Source organism: Zalophus californianus, chromosome 10 (genome assembly GCF_009762305.2).
Source record: "Zalophus californianus isolate mZalCal1 chromosome 10, mZalCal1.pri.v2, whole genome shotgun sequence".
NCBI lineage: Eukaryota > Metazoa > Chordata > Mammalia > Carnivora > Otariidae > Zalophus > Zalophus californianus.
Genome location: NC_045604.1, coordinates 46748164 through 46772174, shown reverse-complemented (window position 1 = coordinate 46772174; position 24011 = coordinate 46748164). Strand labels below are relative to the sequence as shown.

The 24011-nt window shown below is 38.2% G+C and overlaps 1 protein-coding gene across 1 annotated transcript in view; it reads right to left on the bottom strand.

Moving 5' to 3' along the window:
- Window positions 1-9096: 9096 nt before the first annotated feature.
- Window positions 9097-24011, bottom strand: part of HMCN1 (hemicentin 1) — a 471707-nt gene continuing 456792 nt past the window's right edge. The window contains exons 105-107 of the mRNA XM_027611279.2: window positions 20718-20837; window positions 12290-12416; window positions 9097-10573 (exon numbers count right to left, since the gene is read on the bottom strand). Coding sequence (XP_027467080.1) covers window positions 10207-10573; window positions 12290-12416; window positions 20718-20837 — 614 coding nt within the window. The 3' untranslated portion in view covers window positions 9097-10206. The remainder of the gene's footprint in view (window positions 10574-12289; window positions 12417-20717; window positions 20838-24011) is intronic.

The window sequence follows — 24011 nt, the reverse complement described above, 5'->3', positions numbered from 1 at the left end:
GTGTGAGAAAGATTAAAGTGTCTCCATTTTTTTTTTTTTTTAACCTTTATTCTGTGGGATAGTACTCTGACGACAGGAAGCTGAAGGATGGATAAGGGCATTATATCTTATTCATTCTCATCTGCTTTGAATGAAAGCTAGTTTTGGTGTTGCTACCTGGGGAAAAGCTCATGTGTTCTCTTTCTCTTTGTGTGTGTCTATATATGTATATATTTCCTTTATATATAATGTATAAATATATATTTCTTCTCTTAAGGAACATTTTCCTAGAGTGCAATCAGATAATTTGAACTGTGGTGTTTCTTTCAAAGGGAAATACAAAATTGCAAACAAGATGGCTTGATGAGGTCAGTTTAGTAAATTTCATCCTTGCATTTACTCTTGCCTGATAACAAGTAGTTAGGAATTTTACCGCCTATTGTAATGGCTTTGCAAATGCTGCTAGGTGCTCTATTTCCTTCTGCAATTCTTCTATGATTATTGGTAACTTTGCCCTCAGCCCAGGAATAAAAATTAACACAAAGACAAACCACCCCATGTTATCAGCTGCAGTAAGGGTGCTGTTTGCCTTTTAATGGAGACTTGGGCTTTGTGGGAGAATCAACGGTTGGCAACTTCAAATTTTTGAGGCAGTCACATTTCTGAGACAGATAGTCCTGGTTTTCTGGTGCCAGGAAGTCCACCTCTAAATTCCTGGACTCTTTGCCAACTGTCTGGTACATTCTTATTTAAGACAGATGAGACTAAAACTCATTTGACTTCACCACCTAGAATAAGAGCCTTCACTCATTTTGCTTTATAAAAGATAAACGAACGTTAGCAAACTACAAAACAATCCATTCCTAAATTTCCTATAACATTCCTCAGTTTGGGATGAGGACCAACTTCCCAGAGTTGTTCTCATGAAGCCTAGCCCTTCTGGGTCTCTCAAAACAAATTCTGTTTCACATTATTCTGGACATAAAGCCGAAACTCCTTAAAAGGATTTATGGGACACTTCATACTTTGGCATTGGCTTGCTTCTCCAGCCTCTCAGCTGCACTGAACTACTAACTCACCTCTGGCTTCTATAAAACCGATGACCTCTTTAGAGAACGGCTTTTATCTACTGATTCTTTGTCCCTGCCCTTCTCTTTCCTTGCTACCTGGGGAACTCTTGGTCATCCCTTGCACGGTGAAGCACAGAGAAGCCAAAGATTGCCTGGTTTTACATCCTCGCTCTGCCACTTATTAACTTCATTAGGTTTGGGCAGGTTACCTCACTTTTTATGCCTTTGTTTCTTCACTATAAGCTAGGGATAAATTAAGGTGTCTCCCTCAGGGGATTGTTGAAGTGTTCATTAACGAATTTAGGTAATACATGTAAAGTGTGTAGAGCTGTTTCTGGCTTAATAAGGGTTAACTAAGATTATTGTGATTCAGATTTTAGTTTAGCTGTGACATTCCTTGGGGACCCCTTTGTGATGGTTTAGGGACCCTACCTGTGCCCTAATTGTACCTTGTGCTTGTCCTTATCATATCACTTACCACGCAGTGTTGTAACACCGGAAAGAAGTCTACACCAAGATGAGCCACCACAGCCTTGTTTATAGGTATTTAATACTGTCACCACACAGTGATTAGACTTTGTCTCTTTTCACTCTCTCCTATATTGAATATTCAAGTCACTTAAAGAATGCCCCTTAAATTCCCAAGCCAATGACCCTCAAAGATACCACATGAGAAAGTTTAGTTTTCAAAAGCGGACAAGATGAAAACCATGTCTGTGAACCATCCCTCCTTTCCCTACTGGACCCACAGAACTTCTTTTCACATGCTAATTCAGGACAGTGAGTCTGGAAAGCTGTTTCCTTCCTTGGGCACATTACATATTCTTTCTACCATGTTTGTCTGTCCTGAGAGGAGGAGGCCTTGCGGAGTACGTTACAGCGGAATACTACCTCTGTCTTCCAGCTCGACCTCACGCATGGTAGTAAATATTCAGATGTATGCAGTGCCCAGATGGGCACAAATGTCCACCACACATCTTTTACTACTGCTTCTAATACTATTGCCCACATCCTGGAATGCCAGAGGATACACACAAAATCTTGCCCAGCTATGATCATTAGGTGCTAGTAAATTGCTGTGTTTTAGGCCCCGAACATACTGGGAGTCAAGAGTAGGAGAAACTTGACTGCCTGAACACATAAGAGAATCTCAGGAGGAAGATGAAGCACTGAGCCACTCTTCTGAATGCTTTCAGATATTGGGGAATGTGTGGACCAAACATCAGGGAAAATGGACTGAATTTTTCATTTGCCATCCAGATGTTTCTATGTATTGCCCCCAATTTCTTTAATCTCCTTTTGTCTCGACATCAAAACAGCTGATCCGTTTAGTAACCACTCTTCTCGGCCTCTCACTAAATTTTTCATTTGGTCTTATCCTGTACTGCCAAGCTTTCGCCTGTGTTCCGCTTAACTGTTAACTCCTTTAACAGTTCGGATACCATGGTCCACAGGCAGGTGAGCCTGAGCATTGCCTGAAGACAACACAGCATGGCAGAAAATTGGCACTTTTAAAATCTCATTAGCCATAACGTCAGGCATCTTTATGTTAGAGACAAAGATGCCATCAAGAAGAGCTTCTGAGAAACTTTCAAGGGCCTTGAAGTTAATACTCAACAGAGGAGGCTTTTTCCTTCCACCTAAAGTGAGGTACGTCCATAAAACTCTCCCCATCAACCACAACTATGTTAGGCATATGTATAGTCACCCACACATTAATCAAACATTCATTCAATCCCACTGTATGCTGGGCACTGTGCTAAGTGCAGAAGATAGCTTATTAACAAATGCATTGGTATGGACTTAGAAAAAGAATCATATAAACAGATAATTACCACATCCTGTTATTATGGCTGAATTGTGTCCCCTCCCATAGCTCATCTATTGAAGCACTAGCCCCTAATACCTCAGAATATGACTGGATTTGGAGAGATGGCCTTTAAAAAGTGTTTAAGTTGAAATGAGGTCATTAGGGCAGGCCTTACTCTGATCTGATTGGTATTCTTGTAAGAAGAGGAATTTTGGACACACAAAGGGACACCAAGGCCATGTGTGCCCAAGAAGCATGACCATGTGAAGAAGTTAAGATGTTAATTTTTTAACATTAAAAAATGTATACTGTAATAAGTATAAAGTATATAAACAACTCGGTAGGTTTGTGGAGAAGCTGACCAAGACACATTAAGAGATACAAGTGTCCATCTAAATTTTCGATATTTCATTTTTTTTACAGAACGTTTATTAAAGTTGTTTCATGCACAATTTCTCATTCGTCATTGTGGAAGTTCTTTATTGCAAAGACAATTCTTTTGCCTGATGGCAAGCAGCAATCTTACTGTCACTCATTCTGAACCTCCCGTTGGTGCTAAGACATGAAGCCGTTAATGGAATGAACAGAAGGGTTAAAAGCTGGGGATTCTATTTGGTGTTTCCTCTTTCTTTAAGCTTCCTTCCTTGAGTTCCACAGTCTCTCCTGAATTCTTTAATCCATCTCTCATGCAACTATGGAAGTCCCAGGAAAAAGAAGCCAAAAATGTCCCTTCGTCTGATTTTGGTGAGGTCCTTGGCCCTACTCATAGTGCAAGCCAAAGGTGTCCCAGCTCAAACCAGCCTGTATTGTTGTCTTAACTTTGTTTCTCTATCTATGCAAACAAATTGTGATTGGGTGGCAGACGGTTGGTTGAGGATCTTGGTTGCTGGCTTAATATCATCTCTACTTCACTTGCGAGTATTACTGTAGGTCCCAAGATAGAGACAAATCCTGATAGAACGTGAGTCTGCTCAGGAGTGCAGGTGGACATGAAATGAGGGAGAACTGACAAGGATGGGAGGTGATGCAACCGAGATGCGTCATGGCCAGCATGAGGGTCGAGGTGGTACAAATGGGGAGGGAAGAGCTCATCCAGAAACCACTGTGAGGAACTTCCAAATTCCCAGGCGGTTCCTCTGAGAGTAGAGAATTTGAAACAGAATCTTGGCAGAGGACGAAGATTGGGAAACTACAATCTTTCTGACCAGTTACATGTTCTACTGCTGCTCCAGCTTGGCGGTGAGCTTTCTGACTCAGTGCAGAGAGAAGTGATTACATACTGAAAACTTGGCCTCAGCTTGTCCCCTCCGAGGACCCCTGGGACACTGCAGTTAATCAGCAGACCGGTCATCAAGGGTCACTTGACATTTTGAAAATGTGTTTTAGATACCTGGGCAAGTCTGTTGATACATTCTTTCAGTCTCCCTACGGAGCTGGAACAACCTGTGGCCAACGGGACATGTCAGGCACTGCTTCCACACATGGAACCACTTTATTTGGGAGCCTGGGCCAGAGCATGATGAGCTGGTCTCTACCCTGCTGTCTGACTCAGAGGTGGAGGAAACTGGAAACATCAGGACAATGTGGATTACAAGTCTGAGAATCAGACATGCTGGGAACCTGAAAACCAGAAGGACAACAACAATGTGGCTCAGTGCACAAGGACAACCTCTTAGTGCCAGAAAAATCATGTAACAACTAAAGACTTTGTTTGTCCCATTGGGTCAGAGTGCATTATTGTCATTAGGAACATTCTTAGGGTAGCTAGAACACAGGACTTCTCCCTGGGCTTGAGTCAAATAATACTTGTCCCCCTAACACACACACACACACACACACACACACCTATGGGCACATTACTCTGTGAAATCAATTAAAAATGGACATAAGCTTGGAAGAGAAAAACAGAGCTCAACAGGAGAGGAAGATAAAAGAATAAGGCTTTCTTTATCAATTTTTCATGGTGCATAGTAAGTAGGGGTTTGTGTTGGTTGAATGAATGTAAAACCATGGGACTGTAAAACCATTTTTCTTTTTTAAAGGCTGCTGGTGGAACTAATATTTTTTTTCCCTTTCACACATCTTCCTTGTAAGAGTCATCCTCCCTGTTCCCCATCAACACCAATGCTATCTTCTTATCCCCCATCCACCCAAAGCAACAAAAACACAGAACCCAGGGTAATCCCACTCTTCCAGAGACTTCTTCAACTTATAACTCTTTATCTCTAGTGCCTACATAGTTCCTGGCAAAATAAGAAATGACAATATGGTAACAACAGCTAACAAGAAGCACTGTGCTAAGGGTTCCAGAGAAAAATGTATCTTTTGGTTCTGAAGAAATAGAAGGAGGTATAGTTAATATCCCTATTTTAAAGATAGGGAAACTGAGGTTTAAAGATTAACTTGTCCAAGATTATGATGTAGGAAATGAAACTGTTCATCTGACTCCAGAATCTATGTTTGCAATGATTTTTCTACGATTCAGGAATAGTTTTTAACCCCCCCCCACTTGATCTACAGATTCAAGTACAATCTCCATTGAAATCTCAAGGCTCTTTTGCAGAAATTGACAAACGGATCCTGGAATTTATGTGGAAATGTAAGAAACCCAACATAGTCAAAATTATCTTGAAAAGCAAAAAAGAAATAGAGGACTTCTATTCCTAGTTTACAAAACTTACTATAAAGTTGTAGTAATCACTTTTTAGTCAACTGATATTTGGTAATGATGCCAAGACAATTCGATGAGAAGGTTAGCCTTTTCAAAAATGGTGCTAGGACAACTTGATATCCATAGGCAACACAATGAATTTAGACCTTTATCTCCTATCATACACAAAAATTAAATCAATGTATCATAAATCTAAATAGAAGAGCTAAAACTCTAAAGCTTTTAGAAGAATATAGGAGAAAATTTTTGTGACCTTAAAGTAGACAAAGACTTCTTAGCTACAACATCAAATGCATAATCCATTAAAAAATCGATAAACTGGACTTAGTAAAAACCAAAATTTTTGTATTTCAAAAGAAACTATTAAGAAAATGAAAAGATAACCCACAGACTGGGAAGAATATTTGGAAATAAGCTATCTGACAAAGAACTTGTATCTAGAACATATAAAAAACTCATACAACACAACAATAAGAAGGCAAATAACCCAATTCAAAATGGGTAACATATTTGAATAGATATCTTGCCAAAAATGATATCCAGATGGCCAGTGAGCTCATGAAAAAACAAAACGCTCAACATCATTAGTCAGTAGGGAAATGCAAATTAGAATGCTCACTAGAATAGATAATAATGTGTGTTGGTGAGGAGATGGAGAAATTAGAATCCTCATATATTACTAATGAGAATATAAATAGTACAATCACTTTGAAAAATAGCCTGACAATTTCTTTCAAATTTAAACATAAATTTACATCTAAGTCTTATGTGGATATCTCTTGGATAGACCCCCAGGTGTAAAATTACTAGGTTCTTGGGAATCCAAGGTATCTATGCAAGGGAAATGCAAACCTATGTCCACACAAAGGCGTACATGTAAATTCTCACAGCATTATGATTCATAATAGTCTCGAACTGGAAACTGAGGAATAGATAAATAAAAGTGGTGCATTCACACAATGGAATACTATTCAGCAATAGAGAGGAATGAAATACTGGTAATATGTATGAACTTCAAGAAGATTATGCTAAGTGGAAAGAGCCAAATGTAAAAGACCACATATTATATAATTCCATTTATATGAACAATCTAGAAAAGGTAAGTCTATAGAGACAGAAAATAAATGGTTGTCTAGGGCCAATTGCACTTTGAACAGAATTTTATTATACTTATCATATTGAATTATAGTTCTTTTTTTTAAAGATTTTATTTATTTATTTGACAGAGAGAGACACAGTGAGAGAGGGAACACAAGCAGGGGGAGTGGGAGAGGGAGAAGCAGGCTTCCCAGTGAGCAGGGAGCACGATGCAGGTCTTGATCCCAGGACCCTGGGATCATGACCTGAGCAGAAGGCAGACGCTTAACGACTGAGCCACCCAGGTGCCCTGAATTATAGTTCATTTTTGCATATGAATTCTCACTGGGCTATATGTATCTTCGAATTTTTTGTATTCCTCATGTTTATCAGCAAGCCCAGTACATAACAAGCATTTGACATATACCTTTTGGGTTTTTTTTTAAGACTTTATTTATTTATTTGAGAGAGAGAGCATGAGCAGGGGAGGGGCAGAGGGAGACGCAGGCTCCCGCTGAGCAGGGAGCCCAATGCGGGACTTGATCCCAGGCCCTGGGATCATGACCTGGGCCAAAGGCAGACGCTTAACTGACGAGCCACCCAGGCGCCCCAGCAACATATACCTTTTGAATGAATAAATAAATATATGAATGAATGGACAGTTTTGAATTTAATTATAAACCTTGGGCCTATTTTATATAAATTTAGCCAATCTGTCAGTCATCCTTGTATATTGTGAGAACAAAAATATTTCGGTTCTTGAGAACTTTCAGATAAATAACCAGTTGAATTTTCAGTCTTTTTGATTTTAGTTGACCTAATCATGATTTTAAAACCTCAGTCTCCAGGGCAGGAAACGTAGAGTGCTAAATTCTTAAAGTGGCATTAAATCTCATCTTCCTGGTTCATGGGGGGAGGCCAACTGGTATTACTTAAATGTCAAGTCAGAACCCTGGAATGCTAATAGCTGTATTCCCATTGATGATTTTCAAGGATGAATGATAACTGCAGGTACATTGATGTCCAGAGATGAGATCCCAGTTTAGTGGTAGATGTGAAGATACTTTGTCAAAGCAGCAACCCAGGGAGTTGTGGTTCATGTTCACGCTGCAATGATAATACTTGGATGTAAGCCGATGTTTCTGAAGAAGCTGAGGGGAGTTTCCTTATTGAAAATATTGACTAGTGGTATGGCTTTGTAGTTAGTGGACCTGGATCCAAACACAGCTCTCCATTCCCCACCAGTGATTGACTTTGCAGCAAGTTATTTAATTTCTTTGAACTTCAACATTCTTCTCTGTAAACAGTAGGTTATAATTTTTGTTCTTGGTATCTTGCAGTGTTTCTCAAACTACTGTGGTAAAGGACTAGATTTAAAAAAAATCTGTTGTAGATGGTTACTTTAAAAAATATAGAAAATATGAATTATTAAAAAAAACCCAAATTACAATCTTCATTTTTTTGTTTTGTTATTTGAATTCTAAAGACATAAATCTGGTTATAGGTATAGAAGCAATTAAAAGTAAGAAGGGTTGGTCCTGAGAAGTCTCAAAATCTCCTGCGAGGGCTTCAAAAGAGGCCGTTACAGGTTGTTTAGACAAGACTAACTTCCTCAGACAGAGAGGAAGGGCTGTTTCTGTTGGCAGAGAAAACATATCATTTGGAGTTGAAGGTTTCCAGCTTCATCAAAATCTGCTCCTATGTCTCTATCCCAAGTTGCGGGGTCATACTTCCTTTTCTTTTTCTTTTTTTTTTTAAGATTTTATTTATTTATTTGGCAGAGAGAGAGAGATCACAAACACGGGGGAGGGGTAGAGGGAGAAGCAGACTCCTGCTGAGCAGGGAGCCCGATGCGGGACTCGATTCTGGGACTCCAGGATCATGACCTGAGCCGAAGGCAGACGATTAATTGACTGAGCCACCAAGGCACCCCATCATACTTCCTTATCAATCAGTGCTCTAACTTTAACACCAGAGAATCTGTGAGATTAGGAACTAGATTTGTATTGTAATTCAGTCACTGTTGGAATTAGACAGACCTTTGGTTTGGTTTTCAGAAAACTTGGCGCTGCAGTTCTAGGAAATAAGGGTTTCCTTCAGATCATCATTCACTGTATATCCTTTTTGCAGAACTTCAGTTGAGAATTTAAAGCCCTCAACTCATTTTTTTCTTTCTCCATGTTCTTTAGTGTACTTACAAGCAAGCAACCGTTTCTTGATTAGAAATGCCTACTGGTGAGAATTTAAGCACTATTTTGGCACTGTATCCCATGAACAATCAGAGTTCACTTTACCATTTGAGACAGGTTATTAATTCCATTAAATGTGACTGTATCACAGAACCAATTAAAGTTAACTCAGATCCAGTTCAGAGAATCCATTTAAAATCTGTTTCAGTCAGGCTATGTATGATATACACAGATAGGTGTGTGTTTGTGTGACTATAAACCTTAACACCTAGGATACCTATAAGGAAACAAATTTTAAGCTTTCAAAAAGGTTAAGAAAAGGGATGTGAAAATTTTATTCAGGCTGGTTTGACTGTAACATTGTTTTTTGTTTTATAAAATAATTTTATAAAAGAGTCCATCAAGATACTATATAGAAAATACACCAAGGTAATATATATACATTTCATAAAAATAGAATACATCTTGGCAATTGCTTCCAGAGTCTGTTACCACCATGTACAGTGTATTGACGTTCAACATTTATGCTAATTTGAACATATAAGATTTTTAAGAAAAACAAAGAAAACTGTCCCATTGGTATTTGTAAAAGTTGTTTCCACTTGACTGGAAAATAAAATACTGGAATGTACAAGTTATGGAACTAACTGGAAGGAAGGTTACATCAAAGATCCATGCATGAACAATTATCTGAGGATGAAGCAATATTTTTTTTTCTATTATCTATTTCTATTTTCTATTATCATGGTTCAGCTCATTTCACAAAATCACTGAAAATAATATCCTTATTTTGGATGCTCAGTCCATGTGAACACTATTTGGTATCAAAGAAACATTCTAGAAGCTGTACTGTATTTCTAAAATGAGTGGTGTTTCTTTTTTCCCTTAAGGTGAAAATAGGTGTAGAAGTCCCATTATAAAGTATCAATACTTAAAAAAAAAAAAGCATCTTTATAAGTTACTTTATAAGCTTTGATCAAAACACATAGCAACCAGTTTTATTATTCTAAAAATGGCCAAATGCTCAAAAATTCACTTGGCTTCGAGTGAGTTATTTTTGTTTTCTTTTTTCTTTCTTTTAAGGAAAATGATCTTAGCTACTATGCTACTCTAAAACATCACTGTTAGGTCCTCCTGTGAGATGTTCAGAATAATCTTTGGAAAATAACTGCTCCAGTGTAATAAATAAAGAAAAATAACGAGGGACCTTTCTAGACCTTGCCAAAAGATATGACCATGGTGGGATCATGAAAATACCTCACCAGTACCAAAGAAGGCACACAAAAGAGAGCATAGCACCATTTTCAAGTTGCCAAGATTGCAACTGTGCAGGAGATGGTAATCTGGAAGGGGACTGGATTCCCATGATTAATGCAGTTTAAGGATGTGGATTAGGCTCTGGAGAGCTTCTTAGTATGGATAGGCAGACACAGCTATATATACTATGAATGTGGTCTGATACTCAATGGTCCCATTGGCACTGTAGGAAGAGGCTCGAACCCTCATGCGGTAGGTCTCTGGTTCTCGCAATGGTCGTGTTGTGTACACCACTCCTTTCAGGTTTTCATCCCTTAAGGCAAAAGGAACAGTCTGTTCCTCATCTACCATGAGGAAAGTTGTCCTGGGATGCATCACTCCATCCTGCGTGTATGCTACCAGCCGGATTAAATCTTGATTGGCAGCTATTCCAAATGGGAGGGAGACAAGTTTGTATTCCAAGGCATATGGGCTCAAGGCACATTCCAAATCATTGGGTGGACAGTTCTTGAGGCAGAACCTAAGGACAAAAAAACGCACAGAGTGCATATTGTTATCCGGCTTGGAAGCAGGAGAGGGCATGCGGCAGGTGACCATGATCCATGACAACTTTTAGGCATTAAAGGCTGTAGACAGTCTGACTGCGAGAGCAATAGGCCCACCCCATGTGCTATGCCACTAACTCAAACCAGATGCCAGATGCCTATGAGAGAATGCTGGTCTAGAGTCAAATATCTACCTCTCAGTTTCAGTAAAATCAGAAGTTTTTTTTTTCTTTTTTAAAGATTTTATTTATTTGACAGAGAGACAGAGAAAGAGGGAACACAAGCAGGGGGAGTGGGAGAGGGAGAAGCAGGCTTTCTGCTGAGCAGGGAGCCCAATGTGGGACTTGATCCCAGGACCCCGGGATCATGACCTGAGCCGAAGGCAGACACTTAACCGACTGAGCCAGCCAGGCACCCCAGAAGTTTTTGAACCACTTAAGTAAGTATGAGTACCAAAAGAGTGTCTCTAAAATGAAAAATTAGTTTTGGAAATAGAGGGATCTGTACATATACTGGAAACAAGTAGTTTTAAAAGAGAGGAATACAAGCTATTTTTAAATTGTAACATCTGTCCTGAGACTGAAAGCTGAAGTAGAATTTATTGATATTTGGTTTGTTTTCCTAAAAATAATAAAAGGTCAACTAAGATTCCTGGGGGGGGGGGGAAGCTGTTCCTTTTGTATTTGTTTTCCACATTATTTTAGATTAAAAATACTATATTTTCTTTTTTCAGAGCCCACACTGCCTGTTTTTGAGGCATCATGACTTTTAAATTGCCAGAAATCACTGGTAATGGAGAGTAAAATTTTAAAAAAAATGCACAAAGGACCATTTTCTGCAGATATGGATTCTTCAGTCATAGTATTTTTGGATGTTTCTTAAGTCAATATTTTTAATTTTCTCCCTCCCCTTCCTATTCCCCCTAAAGCAATTATGAATAGGTTTTTGCTGGATCTGGGGCAGTCCACACTTGATCATGTTACAGTAACTTGGTAGTCACTGCTGAGAGGAAAAGCAAAGTGTGAGCTCCAACCAGCACTTGGTTTCAGAACCACCTTCTTATTAGCAGGTCCTATTCATGATGATCATTATCTCTGTTTTCAAGCACCTCATTGACTTGGTACCTGAACAGAGTATGACATTTCTGTAAGAGGAGGGAGAAAATAGAAGAGTAGTTTATTCAGAACCCAGAAAAGATAGTGTTTCAGACAGCAGGGAATGTAAGCAAGACCATCTATGAGCGGGCAGACTGTTGACTCATCCTTGCTCATCTCCATTCTCTCATGGAGTCATGGTGAGTCATCATGATTACCGCCAAGGTTACTTCTTGGAATGCTCTAAGTGCTGAGAGCCCTTAAAACCCTGAGGCAACACAAATGGAAACTAGGAAATTTCAAAGGAGGTCAGGTTCTATCACCCCATAAAATGCTCGCTGCTGAGGCAGAATTCTAGATGTGGCATGGCGGATTACATACTGGGGAGATGCTCCGGGAAAACACTGGCAGCCAACAGTGATAGTTTAGGTTACAGTAGCTGCTTCAGGATGAGCTCATTTCATACCCATTCATTGACTCCATATACCCCTGGGGTTATTGACTTCCTGTGAGTTACATGTGACTACAGACAGTGTATGTTGGTTGAGGAGAGAACGCTTTTCAAAAGTATTTCTGAGAAGAGAAGCCAAGACATACCCTGAAACAGGATCCCGTTGGTAGTTGGGTGGACAGGGGGTATCGATGCACTGGTAGCTTCCTCTCATGTTGAAGCACATGCGATTTGGCCCACAGCGCACACTCTGCTCCAGACACTCATCAACATCTAGCAACAGTACGAGGAACACAAGCGTCAGCAACTCGGGTCAGAGCAGGCCATGAGAGCAGGCGGTGTGGATATTTGACGGTAATGGCAAATCTCCATGAGTGAATCTGGTAGCCATACCTAAGCTTCTTCAACCACAAAATGGGATCCGGATACCTGGTGTGCTATTTCCCATATTGCTTTGAGGATAATTTTTAACATTTGTGAAAGGACATCGAAAAATAAAAGCTATAAAAGTAGAAGGGAAGCTATTAAGAACTCTGGTGTTTTTTGTATTTGGAAAATAGAGTGCATTTGAGTTTTGGAAAGCAAATAATACTTTAAATTCATGAGAAACAAGCTAAAAATTTAAAGGACGCTTGTGAACCTTTCTGTAAAGTGAAGAACCTCTTTAAAATGTGAGTGATCCTTCCTGATATTTTGTTTTATAAGTTCAAATTGTTGAGTGGGAGGTAGGGTAGTGGAAATTAAAGGAGTCAAGTTATAAACTCAAGTCAGTCATTTCTTGTGGACAGAGAGAATCTAGAAAAAAAAAAAAAAAAAAAAACCCAGGATCAAATGAATGACCCAAGAACCATAATCCAAGTTTAATCAAATCTGAACTGTGGAGAATCCATCCTCAGGGGTTATGGGCATGGGATAAGCTCTCTAAGGTAATAGCTCCCCCTTGGGTAGTGGGGAAAAATGCAAATGAAATGCTGTTTATTTTGTTGTTTTCTATACAAAGTTGTTAAATAAAAACACACTTAAATCACTATAATTAAAGAAACATCAAGATGGAGCTAAAGGAAACTTTTTCTGAGCTTTCTGAAAATGAATGTTTTGGAGCCATGATTTTTAACTTAGGGTCCATATTCGAGCATCAGGGGATTTGTGAATGAAAATCTTTTTGTGTGTGGGTATATGAGTGTGTGCGTGTGAGAGAGAGCGAGAGACAGGGACAAAGACAGATGGAGAGACAGAGAGCACAACATTGCGACTGATGGATTTTCTGGGAAGAGGGTCCATAGAGTTCTACAAAATTTTTAAGGGATTTTGAGATCCTAATGTTAAGAACCATATTTTACGAAAGAACAAGAATCATATGATCCTCTCAATAGATGCAGAAAAAGCATTTGACAAAGTACAACATCCTTTCTTGATCAAAACTCTTCAGAGTATAGGGATAGAGGGTACATACCTCAATATCATAAAAGCCATCTACGAAAAACCTACAGCGAATATCATTCTCAATGGGGAAAGGCTGAGAGCTTTTCCCCTAAGGTCAGGAACGCGGCAGGGATGTCCACTCTCACCACTGCTATTCAACATAGTATTAGAAGTCCTAGCCACAGCAATCAGACAACAAAAAGAAATCAAAGGCATCCAAATCGGCAAAGAGGAAGTCAAACTCTCACTCTTTGCAGATGATATGATACTGTATGTGGAAAACCCAAAAGACTCCACCCCAAAACTGCTAGAACTCATACAGGAATTCAGTAAAGTAGCAGGATATAAAATCAATGCACAGAAATCAGTGGCATTCCTATACACCAACAACAAGACAGAAGAGAGACAAATCAAGGAGTCGATCCCATTTACAATTGCACCCAAAACCATTAGATACCTAGGAATAAATCTAACCAAAGAGGCAAAGGATCTGTACTCAGAAAACTATAAAATACTCAGGAAAGAAATTGAAGAAGACACAAAGAAATGGAAAAACGTTCCATGCTCATGGATTGGGAGAATCAACATTGTGAAGATGTCAATGCTACCTAGAGCAATCTACACATTCAATGCAATCCCCATCAAAATACCATCCACTTTTTTCAAAGAAATGGAACAAATAATCCTAAAATTTGTATGGAACCAGAAGAGACCCCGAATAGCCAGAGGAATACTGAAAAAGAAAAGCAAAGCTGGCGGCATCACAATTCCGGACTTCCAGCTCTATTACAAAGCTGTCATCATCAAGACAGTATGGTACTGGCACAAAAACAGACACATAGATCAATGGAACAGAATTGAGAGCCCAGAAATGGACCCTCAACTCTATGGTCAACTTATTTTTGACAAAGCAGGAAAGAATGTCCAATGGCAAAAAGACAGTCTCTTCAACAAATGGTGTTGGGAAAATTGGACAGCCACCTGCAGAAGAATGGAACTGGACCATTTCCTTACACCACACACAAAAATAGACTCCAAATGGTTGAAAGACCTAAACGTGAGACAGGAGTCCATCCAAATCCTAAAGGAGAACACAGGTAGCAACCTTTTCGACCTTAGCCGCAGCAACTTCTTCCTAGAAACATCGCCAAAGGCACGGGAAGCCAGGGCAAAAATGAACTATTGGGATTTCATCAAGATAAAAAGCTTCTGCACAGCAAAAGAAACAGTCCACAAAACCAAAAGACAACCGACAGAATGGGAGAAAATATTTGCAAATGACATATCAGATAAAGGGCTAGTATCCAAAATCTATAAAGAACTTATCAAACTCAACACCCAAAGAACAAATAATCCAATCAAGAAATGGGCAGAAGACATGAACAGACATTTCTCCAAAGAAGACATCCAAATGGCCAACAGGCACATGAAAAAGTGCTCAACATCGCTCGGCATCAGGGAAATCCAAATCAAAACCTCAATGAGATACCACCTCACACCCGTCAGAATGGCTAAAATTACCAAGTCAGGGAACGACAGATGTTGGCGGGGATGTGGAGAAAGGGGAACCCTCCTACACTGTTGGTGGGAATGCAAGCTGGTGCAACCCCTCTGGAAAACAGTATGGAGGTTTCTCAAACAGTTGAAATTAGAGCTACCGTTCGATCCAGCAATTGCACTACTGGGTATTTACCACAAAGATACAAATGTAGGGACCCGAAGGGGTACGTGTACCCCAATGTTTATAGCAGCAATGTCCACCATAGCCAAACTGTGGAAAGAACCAAGATGCCCATCGACAGATGAATGGATAAAGAAGATGTGGTATATATACACAATGGAATATTATGCAGCCATCAAAAGGAATGAGATCTTGCCATTTGCAACGACGTGGATGGAACTGGAGGGTGTTATGCTGAGTGAAATAAGTCAATCAGAGAAAGACATGTATCACATGACCTCACTGATATGAGGAATTCTTAATCTCAGGAAAGAAACTGAGTGTTACTGGAGTGGTTGGGGGTGGGAGGGATGGGGTGGTTGGGTGATAGATATTGGGGAGGGTATGTGCTACGGTGAGCGCTGTGAATTGTGCAAGACTGTTGAATCACAGATCTGTACTTCTGAAACAAATAATGCAACATATTTTAAGAAAAAAGAAAAAGAAGAAGATAACAGGAGAGGAAGAAAAGGGGAGTATGTCAGAGGGGGAGACGAACCATGAGAGATGATGGACTCTGAAAAACAAGCTGAGGGTTCTAGAGGGGAGGGGGGTAGGGGGATGGGTTAGCCTGGTGATGGGCAATGAGGAGGGCACGTTCTGCATGGAGCACTGGGTGTTATGAACAAACAATGAATCATGGAACACTGCACCAAAAACTAATAATGTAATATATGGTGATTAACATAACAATAAAAAAATTAAAAAAAAAAAAGAAAAAAGAAAAAAAAAAAAAAGAACCATATTTTACAGCAATCATTTCCAACGGTGGTACCTGCATTCCCCTGGTGGTGCATGGAAGCTTTCCAGCAGTAGGAGAGCAGGCAAATATTTCAGGCAATCATTTTCATCCAGAAACTTATTTCCCTAAGTTCTACTTTCTAAAAGCACTCTACCTGAGAACTTCCTGTGGCCTGGAATTCTCCTGTCCCCACTCCCATTTTATATCCTTCTGCTTTAGTGGAAAGCTTTAGTGGAAAGCTTTCCACTAATCCCTAGTCTCTTTATGATACCCGGGTGTAAAATGCTTCAAGGCACATATGGAGGGTGAGAAAACTGGTTATTTGTATTGATGGTGGCAGGCCTTATTTTATCATGGCTACAAACCAGTGGTCTTAGCTCTCTATTTTAAATTAGATTTCAGAAGTGAGCTGGTTGTCATGGGAACACCTACTAGCACTTTTACTTGAACAGAAAAATGACCTTAGACTTTTTCTGACAGTCAAGCTGGTTGGTTTAACAAAGACTACAGGCTTTTAAATTATATAGTGATCATTCCCCATTAACAGGGTTATCTATAGCTCCAAAGTATTGATGAAAATATATTTAAAGCACATGTACATCAAAGCCAGAATTCACATCCTATACAACAATTTAAATGATAAGAAACTTTAGAAGTCAGTTTTAAAACGTATGAATGAAGTATAAGGTTTCAAATTTTTTTGGAGTAGGCAAGCAAAAAATTGAAGACTACTTATTTTAAAGTCTTAAGTCAATTGGCTGCATACAGGCACTTATAATACTCCTCTTTTAGTATTTTAATAAACATAGATTCTGATGTACGGGAGGGAACAATTACAATTAATTGGGCCCAAAGCAGTTCTCTGCAGAGGTAGGAACTAAAGGTCAAATGCACTTTCATCATGGAATCAGTGCCAAGACAAATGGGCATGTGAAACTATTGTTATCATTTCATAGTAGTAGGTGACTTGGTATCTGCATAATGGTATGTATGTTGGGTTGGGTTAAAGTTGTAAGTTCTTTTGTGAATTCTTAATAACTTGAAATCTTGCTATCAAAAAAATAGAAAGGAGAGAAGCAGTTCCAAGAGACAGTATATTAATTATGGACAATAAATGTTAAATTTTATTTCTGAATTATTTACCATTTCTGTCTCAAAAATGAGAATTTTAGATTTGGTTCCAAATATATTGTTTCCTAAGGAAATGACAGACAGTGTGATGATTTACTTTAAACTTGCTAGTAGTTTGCATAAAGTAAAAAGACATTGAGCTAGAGTGATATGGAGTAAGTCACTTACTTGACTTTTTAGTTACTTAGATGTGCTGATAATAACATAATGTGCTTTCTATGACTAATTTTATATTAGGACTAATTATCCTACAGGAATACAACACAGTGTGAAATTTATATTTCAGTTAAATCTTGCCTATGGTCTCTGTGAACAAAGTTCTAATTATGATTTTATCTGTCAGAAGGGCATTATCTCCTTGGCAAAATGAGACTGTCTCAGAATGAAGTGAAAAGCCCTTTAGGAAAATGTGAAAGAAATTCAATTAGCCTTATCTTCTTTTTTTCTCTTAAAAAACATTCCCTTCACACTTATCCACCAAATTTCATTTTAGCTCTAATTTTTATGGTGAATTCCTGCAGGCACATGGAAGCCGGTGAGCTGCAGGGGCCCATGGAAATGGTGGCGCGGAGACCAGAATCTGGACACATGCCTGTATGCACAGTAAGAGTAGCTATCTTATCACAGATTTCCAATGGTTGAATATGAATCTACAAAAATATATCAAAATCTAATATTCAAAGTGTTTGCCTTTAGCTCCATAACAATGAACACTTCCCATTGAAAAACTTTCTTAAGTATTTGAACTTCTGGAAGGTGGATTTCTTTGTCTTCTGTCTACAGCTATCTCCTCAGGCTTAAGCACCCTATAAGCATTCACTCTACTCATTTAGTCTACTGCCTGGTCCTAAAAAGAGAAGCCAGAAAAGATGTAGAAATCATGCTGTCTTCTGTTAGCTGACAATGTGAGGATGTCTAGTTTTTATTAAATATTATGAGAAAATTACTACGGTAGAAATTAAAGGATAGGCATTTTATAATCTAAATATTATATAAGAAAAGATTACCAAGATGAGCTGAAAAAACTTTTATATTAATAGTTTTAGAACATATGAATGTATTTAACCAAGTGCTTCTGGATACATTAAACAACAATTCAGGATAAACAGACTTGAAACATTTGTCTTATAGAAAGAATAATTTGGATTCTTGATAACATTATGGATTACTTTTTAAAAACTTGGATAGATTAGAACACTCATTTCAAATGCAAGGCCAATAAAGTGTTTCTAAATGTTCAGAATTTGATTAGTGGGGCTTAAAATTAACAGAAAGATCTTTTGTTTCTCCTCTCCGCTTCTTGGGCAAATCATGATCAATCATGTTTTTTGTTTTTCATTTTGTAGTCTGCTGACTTCCACTTTTGACTAGAGTTTCTGTCCTTGTTCAATGTCAAATTCACTTTAATTTCCTTTTTGTCACTGACATTTTAATCACTAATGTACAAAGCTTCAAAAATGCACATGTAAATGAAAATCAACTTTTTTTCCCTCTCATAAATGCCCAAAACACTTCCTAAAGCTATAAAAAGACTCCAAGTTATTCTTCAGATTAAAGACTGCTTTAAAAGATGTAATTGTTTTCTCTCAAGTTTTTTCTAAAAACCACAAAAATATGTAACCCATTTAAATCGCAAACATTTCAAGTGACACCTGTTTCTGATTTGTTCACATTATTTTCCACTCTCTGAAGCACAACTGAAAGCTGAAAAATGTTTTGAACCGAATGAGCAGCTAGGACAATTAAGGAACAAACTGGCATAATTTAGAAAAAAAAATCCTTTAATGAGGATATGACATAATATAGCATTTAAAAATCTGGCCAAGGGGTTTTGTAGTTTGGTTGGTTGTTCCAAATGCTTCCTTCCTTGGTGCCTGGTGCACTCACAGGAAGTGTAGTGTTAATGTTGGGTATTGCCACCTCTTCAGAGGATTCTTGGCATGACAATCTGGGGAAAGTTATAAAGCATGGACAGTGTAAATGCTCTCACCTCACCCTGCTGCCACAGTAAAATGACCCTGGTGTTCATAGCATGACAGGAGAGACAAAGGACCACTCTAGACATTATGAAATCTGTGATCAAGTCCTACCCTTGTGCTTGATTATTCTAGAACATTCATGCTGACATCATCACTCTGAGAATTAGTTTTATTATCTGGAGGATGGGTACAAATTATTGCCCTTGACATAGCCGTACTGTTGATTAAAGTGAGTTAATAATTGCTTTGGGAAAACATGACTTTAATATCAATGTGTGATTCTCATACTTCAAGTCTCAGTAGAAAGTTCTGCATAGGGTAAGTTCTTAACAAGCATTTGTGACAGATGGCTGGGAGCAAAGGTTATTATGGTGTTTACTTTACTTCTCCAGTCCACATGGTCCAGTGGGGGCTCTCAGGGAGGGAATGGGTAAAGGGGTGTGAGATTGGTGGAAGCTCATGGAACTCAGGTGACCCTCTTGCCCTTCCAGGGTCTTGCTTCCTGGAGCACCCTTTCCATGACCTGCATCCTAGCAAGTCTTCTGTGAATCTTCCAGAGAGGGCAAATTTAATCTAAATTCGATTGCTACTGATAATGCACTCTTTTGGAGATTTTATTTGATATGCTTTAGAAAAGGATATAGGTTGTAAGTGACAGAAATTAATAAAATTCAGAGGCTTGTTAATACTTATATAATACTTTTGATTTTGACCACAAAATTGAAGGGATTTCTTAGAAGATTTTTAAGATTTATATAAGTTTTTATTTCTTTTTGATCTAAGTATGCATTGCAACATAATATACCTTATCAAAGCAAAATGTCCTTTTCACATTTTTGTGTAAAGAGGGTAATATTGAGATTGATAGTTTTTTTCTTTCTACCGTCACTACACATTGTCCCAAACTCTGTTGTAGTACCTACAACCCTGTATATTACCGCTTTTATTTACATGTCTGTTTCCACTGGACTAAGATATCAAAGGGAAGAGACTATATTATTCATTTGTTTAAACCTTTTGCATTCTGCAATGCTAGCTCATGACTGTTCCACATCATTTGCAGACTCAAAGAATAGATCATTTAATCAATTACCCACGGTTGGCCAAGACAAAAAATAATGCTTAATACTGGAGTAAATTTACTGAGCTCTCTTTCTATTTCTTCTTTCATCTTGGTTGAACTTTTGAAAAGACATTTGAAGAGGTCTATTCCCACTTAGTTTTAAAAATATATAACATATCAAAAACTAATGATGTAATGTATGGTGATTAACATAACATAATAAAAAACATAGTAAAAAAATATGTATATACAACATGAACTGGTTTAGAAATTCTTGCTCCTTCTATAAGACTACACCAAAAATGATTCTCAACTATTTTCCTCTACCTAACTGCTTTCTCTCCAGTTCTCCTACTTACAAAAGCAATGATAAATATGACCAATGGAATGAGAAGGAAGAGAAAGCAACCAGGAGAATAATTATTCAAAAAAAAAAAAGAAGACATTTAATTTCTCACACTCGCCTATGTTGGTTTTAAGTCAAGTAGCAGCAATAAACATCCCAACATTTTCTCACCTTGACAAGTCTTTCCATTGAGCATGAGTTGATAGCCAGGCGGACAGATACAGTGATAGCTCCCAAAGGTATTTTTACACTCGTGCTGGCAAATGTCTCTATTTTCACATTCATCAATATCTGTGCAGAAAGAAAGCAGAGTGTATAACCGTGCAAAGCAAAGGCAGAAACTACGACAGAACCAATTACACGCAAGTTGTTGATAGACAATAGAAAAACTTCTTGGTGATTTTACACTCATGTGTTTAAACATGCTCAGAGCTGTTTTATATCAGAATCTGTTTTTAATGGAATCCAGTGTCAACTGTACTATTTCATAAAATAGGAATATCTCTTCTGTGTAGAATTGTATATGAGCTGAGGGAATTGGCCAGTTTGGGAACTGGCCAATTTCTATATTAGTTAAGCAAGCCTGGGATGGCAGATGAAACAGATTTGTACAAGATCCTAAACCACCAAAGTACTAAACTCTTGACAGAATAGTAGAATTTATCGAAAAGACAGTTTCTATTGAGGTTAATTGGAACAAGGAATTTTATTTTATTTAAACTTTAGCCACCTCTCTCTCTCCCTGCACGTGCTCCCACCGTCCATGCATTACTTTCCCATAAAGAGATACCAAGTGGAGGTGTTTTTAATTTTGTGATAAGAATATTCATTAAACTTCATACAACTGTAAAGTACGAATGGCAACAACATATCTATAGTTGGGCAGGCCGCTTTATTTCTCAAGATCTCAGTCATTTCTTTTGTCAAAAGGACTCACTGATACGATCTCTCTACTGCACAGATTTGTTTGAAGGTTCATATATCATAATATATGGGGAAGCATCTTATAATAAAGAGCTATCTATCTGCTATTATTAAACAAAGCCAGGAAAGTAGCAATAACAAGGAGAGGGGAATGGGTGATGATTAAAAATTCATTGCTATTTGCTTTCAGGATAAGGGAGGTAATTTGGGGTGCCTCAGATTTCTTATCCCAGTTGTGTTTTGCTCAGACCAATGTTAGAATTTGTTCAGAGTCCCACCGACGAGTGGAAGAATGAAGAGAGAACATGATGTGAAGTGGGAGCAGGAGTGCTGTAGGGTGGAAGCAGAGAGAAGACAAGGTGAAAATTGGTGGGTGACTCAGAGCAAAGGGATGTGTTCAACGTACATGTTTTGCATATGCTCAGAACATAATTGCAAAGGTTCAAAATCTGTTCATGATGAAACCTCATCAAATATTTGTTACTGTTTTTGCCCCACTGTGAACCAAAGCATTTATTCCACAACTTGTGTGTTATTTTTACTTTTTCCCTTTACAATCTGCTTCCACCCAAAATCATCACAGAAATGTCAATGATGTGGAACTCCAAGAAGTCAGTTGACTCTTCCCAGAGTATGAATTTCAAAGTGGCCCCAAATGTGATTTCTGCATTCAGAGGCAACACAATGTTCATTTCTCCTGTTAAGCACTGGAATCATTTCCTTAAAAAGCTAAATTTTAGCCTGAGTCTAACAAGATTGCATAGTGTTAATCTGTATCTTTTGTGAGTTGTCTATCCCAGATGGTTAATTAAAGGCATTTGGTGTTTATTTCAAGTTGCTTGTTACATAATTCCAAAGCCGCCTGCAGTCTTAGTGTAAATTTCTTTATTAGTATGTACACTATAAAATAGTCACCATATTTTAAGAAATATTTCTAAATGTCTATTAACTGCCCCCAAATAAAACTCAAACATACAGTAATTGACTAGATATGGAAGTTTACTTCAGATTTTCCAAGACTGGTCCTCTGAAATAGTAGCTGCCTCAGCCAATGGTTTGGGAAGATAATTCTTATAAACATAGTATTAGTGTAATATAAACACAAAGACACAGAAAACATTTATGAGACTCTACTGTGAAACTGCAGAGTTTAGATAGTGATGAAGAAATAGAGAAGGGGGTTATTAATCAGGGATGCTTTCTTAAAATGACTGGGACATTCAGATGATTTAAAAGAAATTAGCTGGATGGTGTACGGTGTGGGGAATATGGTTTAATTCATGTGTCACAGCCTAGACAAGGGTTTGGGGCAGGAGGGTATATGCAGAAGAGAAGAGCTTGTCTACGATGAAGTCAGAGAGTGGGAGGATAACTGGAGATGAAACCCCTTAGTGGGAATGACTATTTGGAAGAAATTTTGAAAGACAACATGTCAAATTTTAATTCTATCAATTAAAAAATGGTGAAAAGTTTTAACTAACAAAGAGTCAGGTCAAAATCGTGGACATGAAAAATTACCAATGCTCAGAATGGTTTGGAGCAGGTTGAGAGTGGTGTTTGACATCCTCACAAGGATTGTGGAGTCCACACGGTTAGGAATTAAGTAGCATTTGACCATATGGACTAAAGGGAGAGAACTGGTAATGAACGCATTAATGTTTGAAGTTCAAAGAGTAAAAAGAACTAGCATTGTCGACAGTTTAAGACACTGATCACAGGGAGAAGGTTTCATGTGCATCATATTAACCTTCAGGTCCATCAAGACATCTAGACAGAAAAGTTCTGGGAAAATATAGACTTAAAGAGAAAAGTTTAAAGTTTAAGTATCCAGTGGGTCGGGGGTCCAGCTGATAGAGGTGATATGGGAGGCTGGGTCCACAGAAGAGTGATTAAGGAAGCATGTCTGAGAAGATAATGATGCAGGAACAGGGCTTGGGGTGAAGGGTAGGAAAAAAATGATGAAAACTGAAGTCAGAAAAAGATATTTTAAAAATGTTTATAAGAAATGTGTAACAGAAAGGATATTTAGGCAAGAATAAGTGAAGTGTAGAATACTTAAGAATAAGTGCAAGAAAATGAAGTTGGCATGGGGGGGTCTTTAAATTTAAACAAAATTTCTTTCTTCCAGCCTTCCTCTCTAGCTTCCTTGCTTTCTTCTGTCATCTAACTGAGAGTGGGGCTAATTGGTGTTTGCTAATTTCTCTTGGCACATAGCTCAATGGCATGCAAACTGTGGATACTCACAGAAAATTGAATTAAATGAATGACAGATGGTAATGTTTGCAACCTAACTGAAAACAAAGTCTCAATTATTGAGTTGGAAATTACACTTCACTTTTGTAAACAAATTAAATTGTAGATGAGTTTAGATAAAGATACTGAAAGCACATATTTTAGAGCAATGAAAGCAACCTAATTTTGTCCTGGCTCACATTATCTTTTCAGTGATTTACATATATACAAAATGTCAAACTGACAAATTCCACGGGGAGTGTGGGTCAACAGTCAACACCGTTTTGGTTGTCATATAGAACAAGCAGT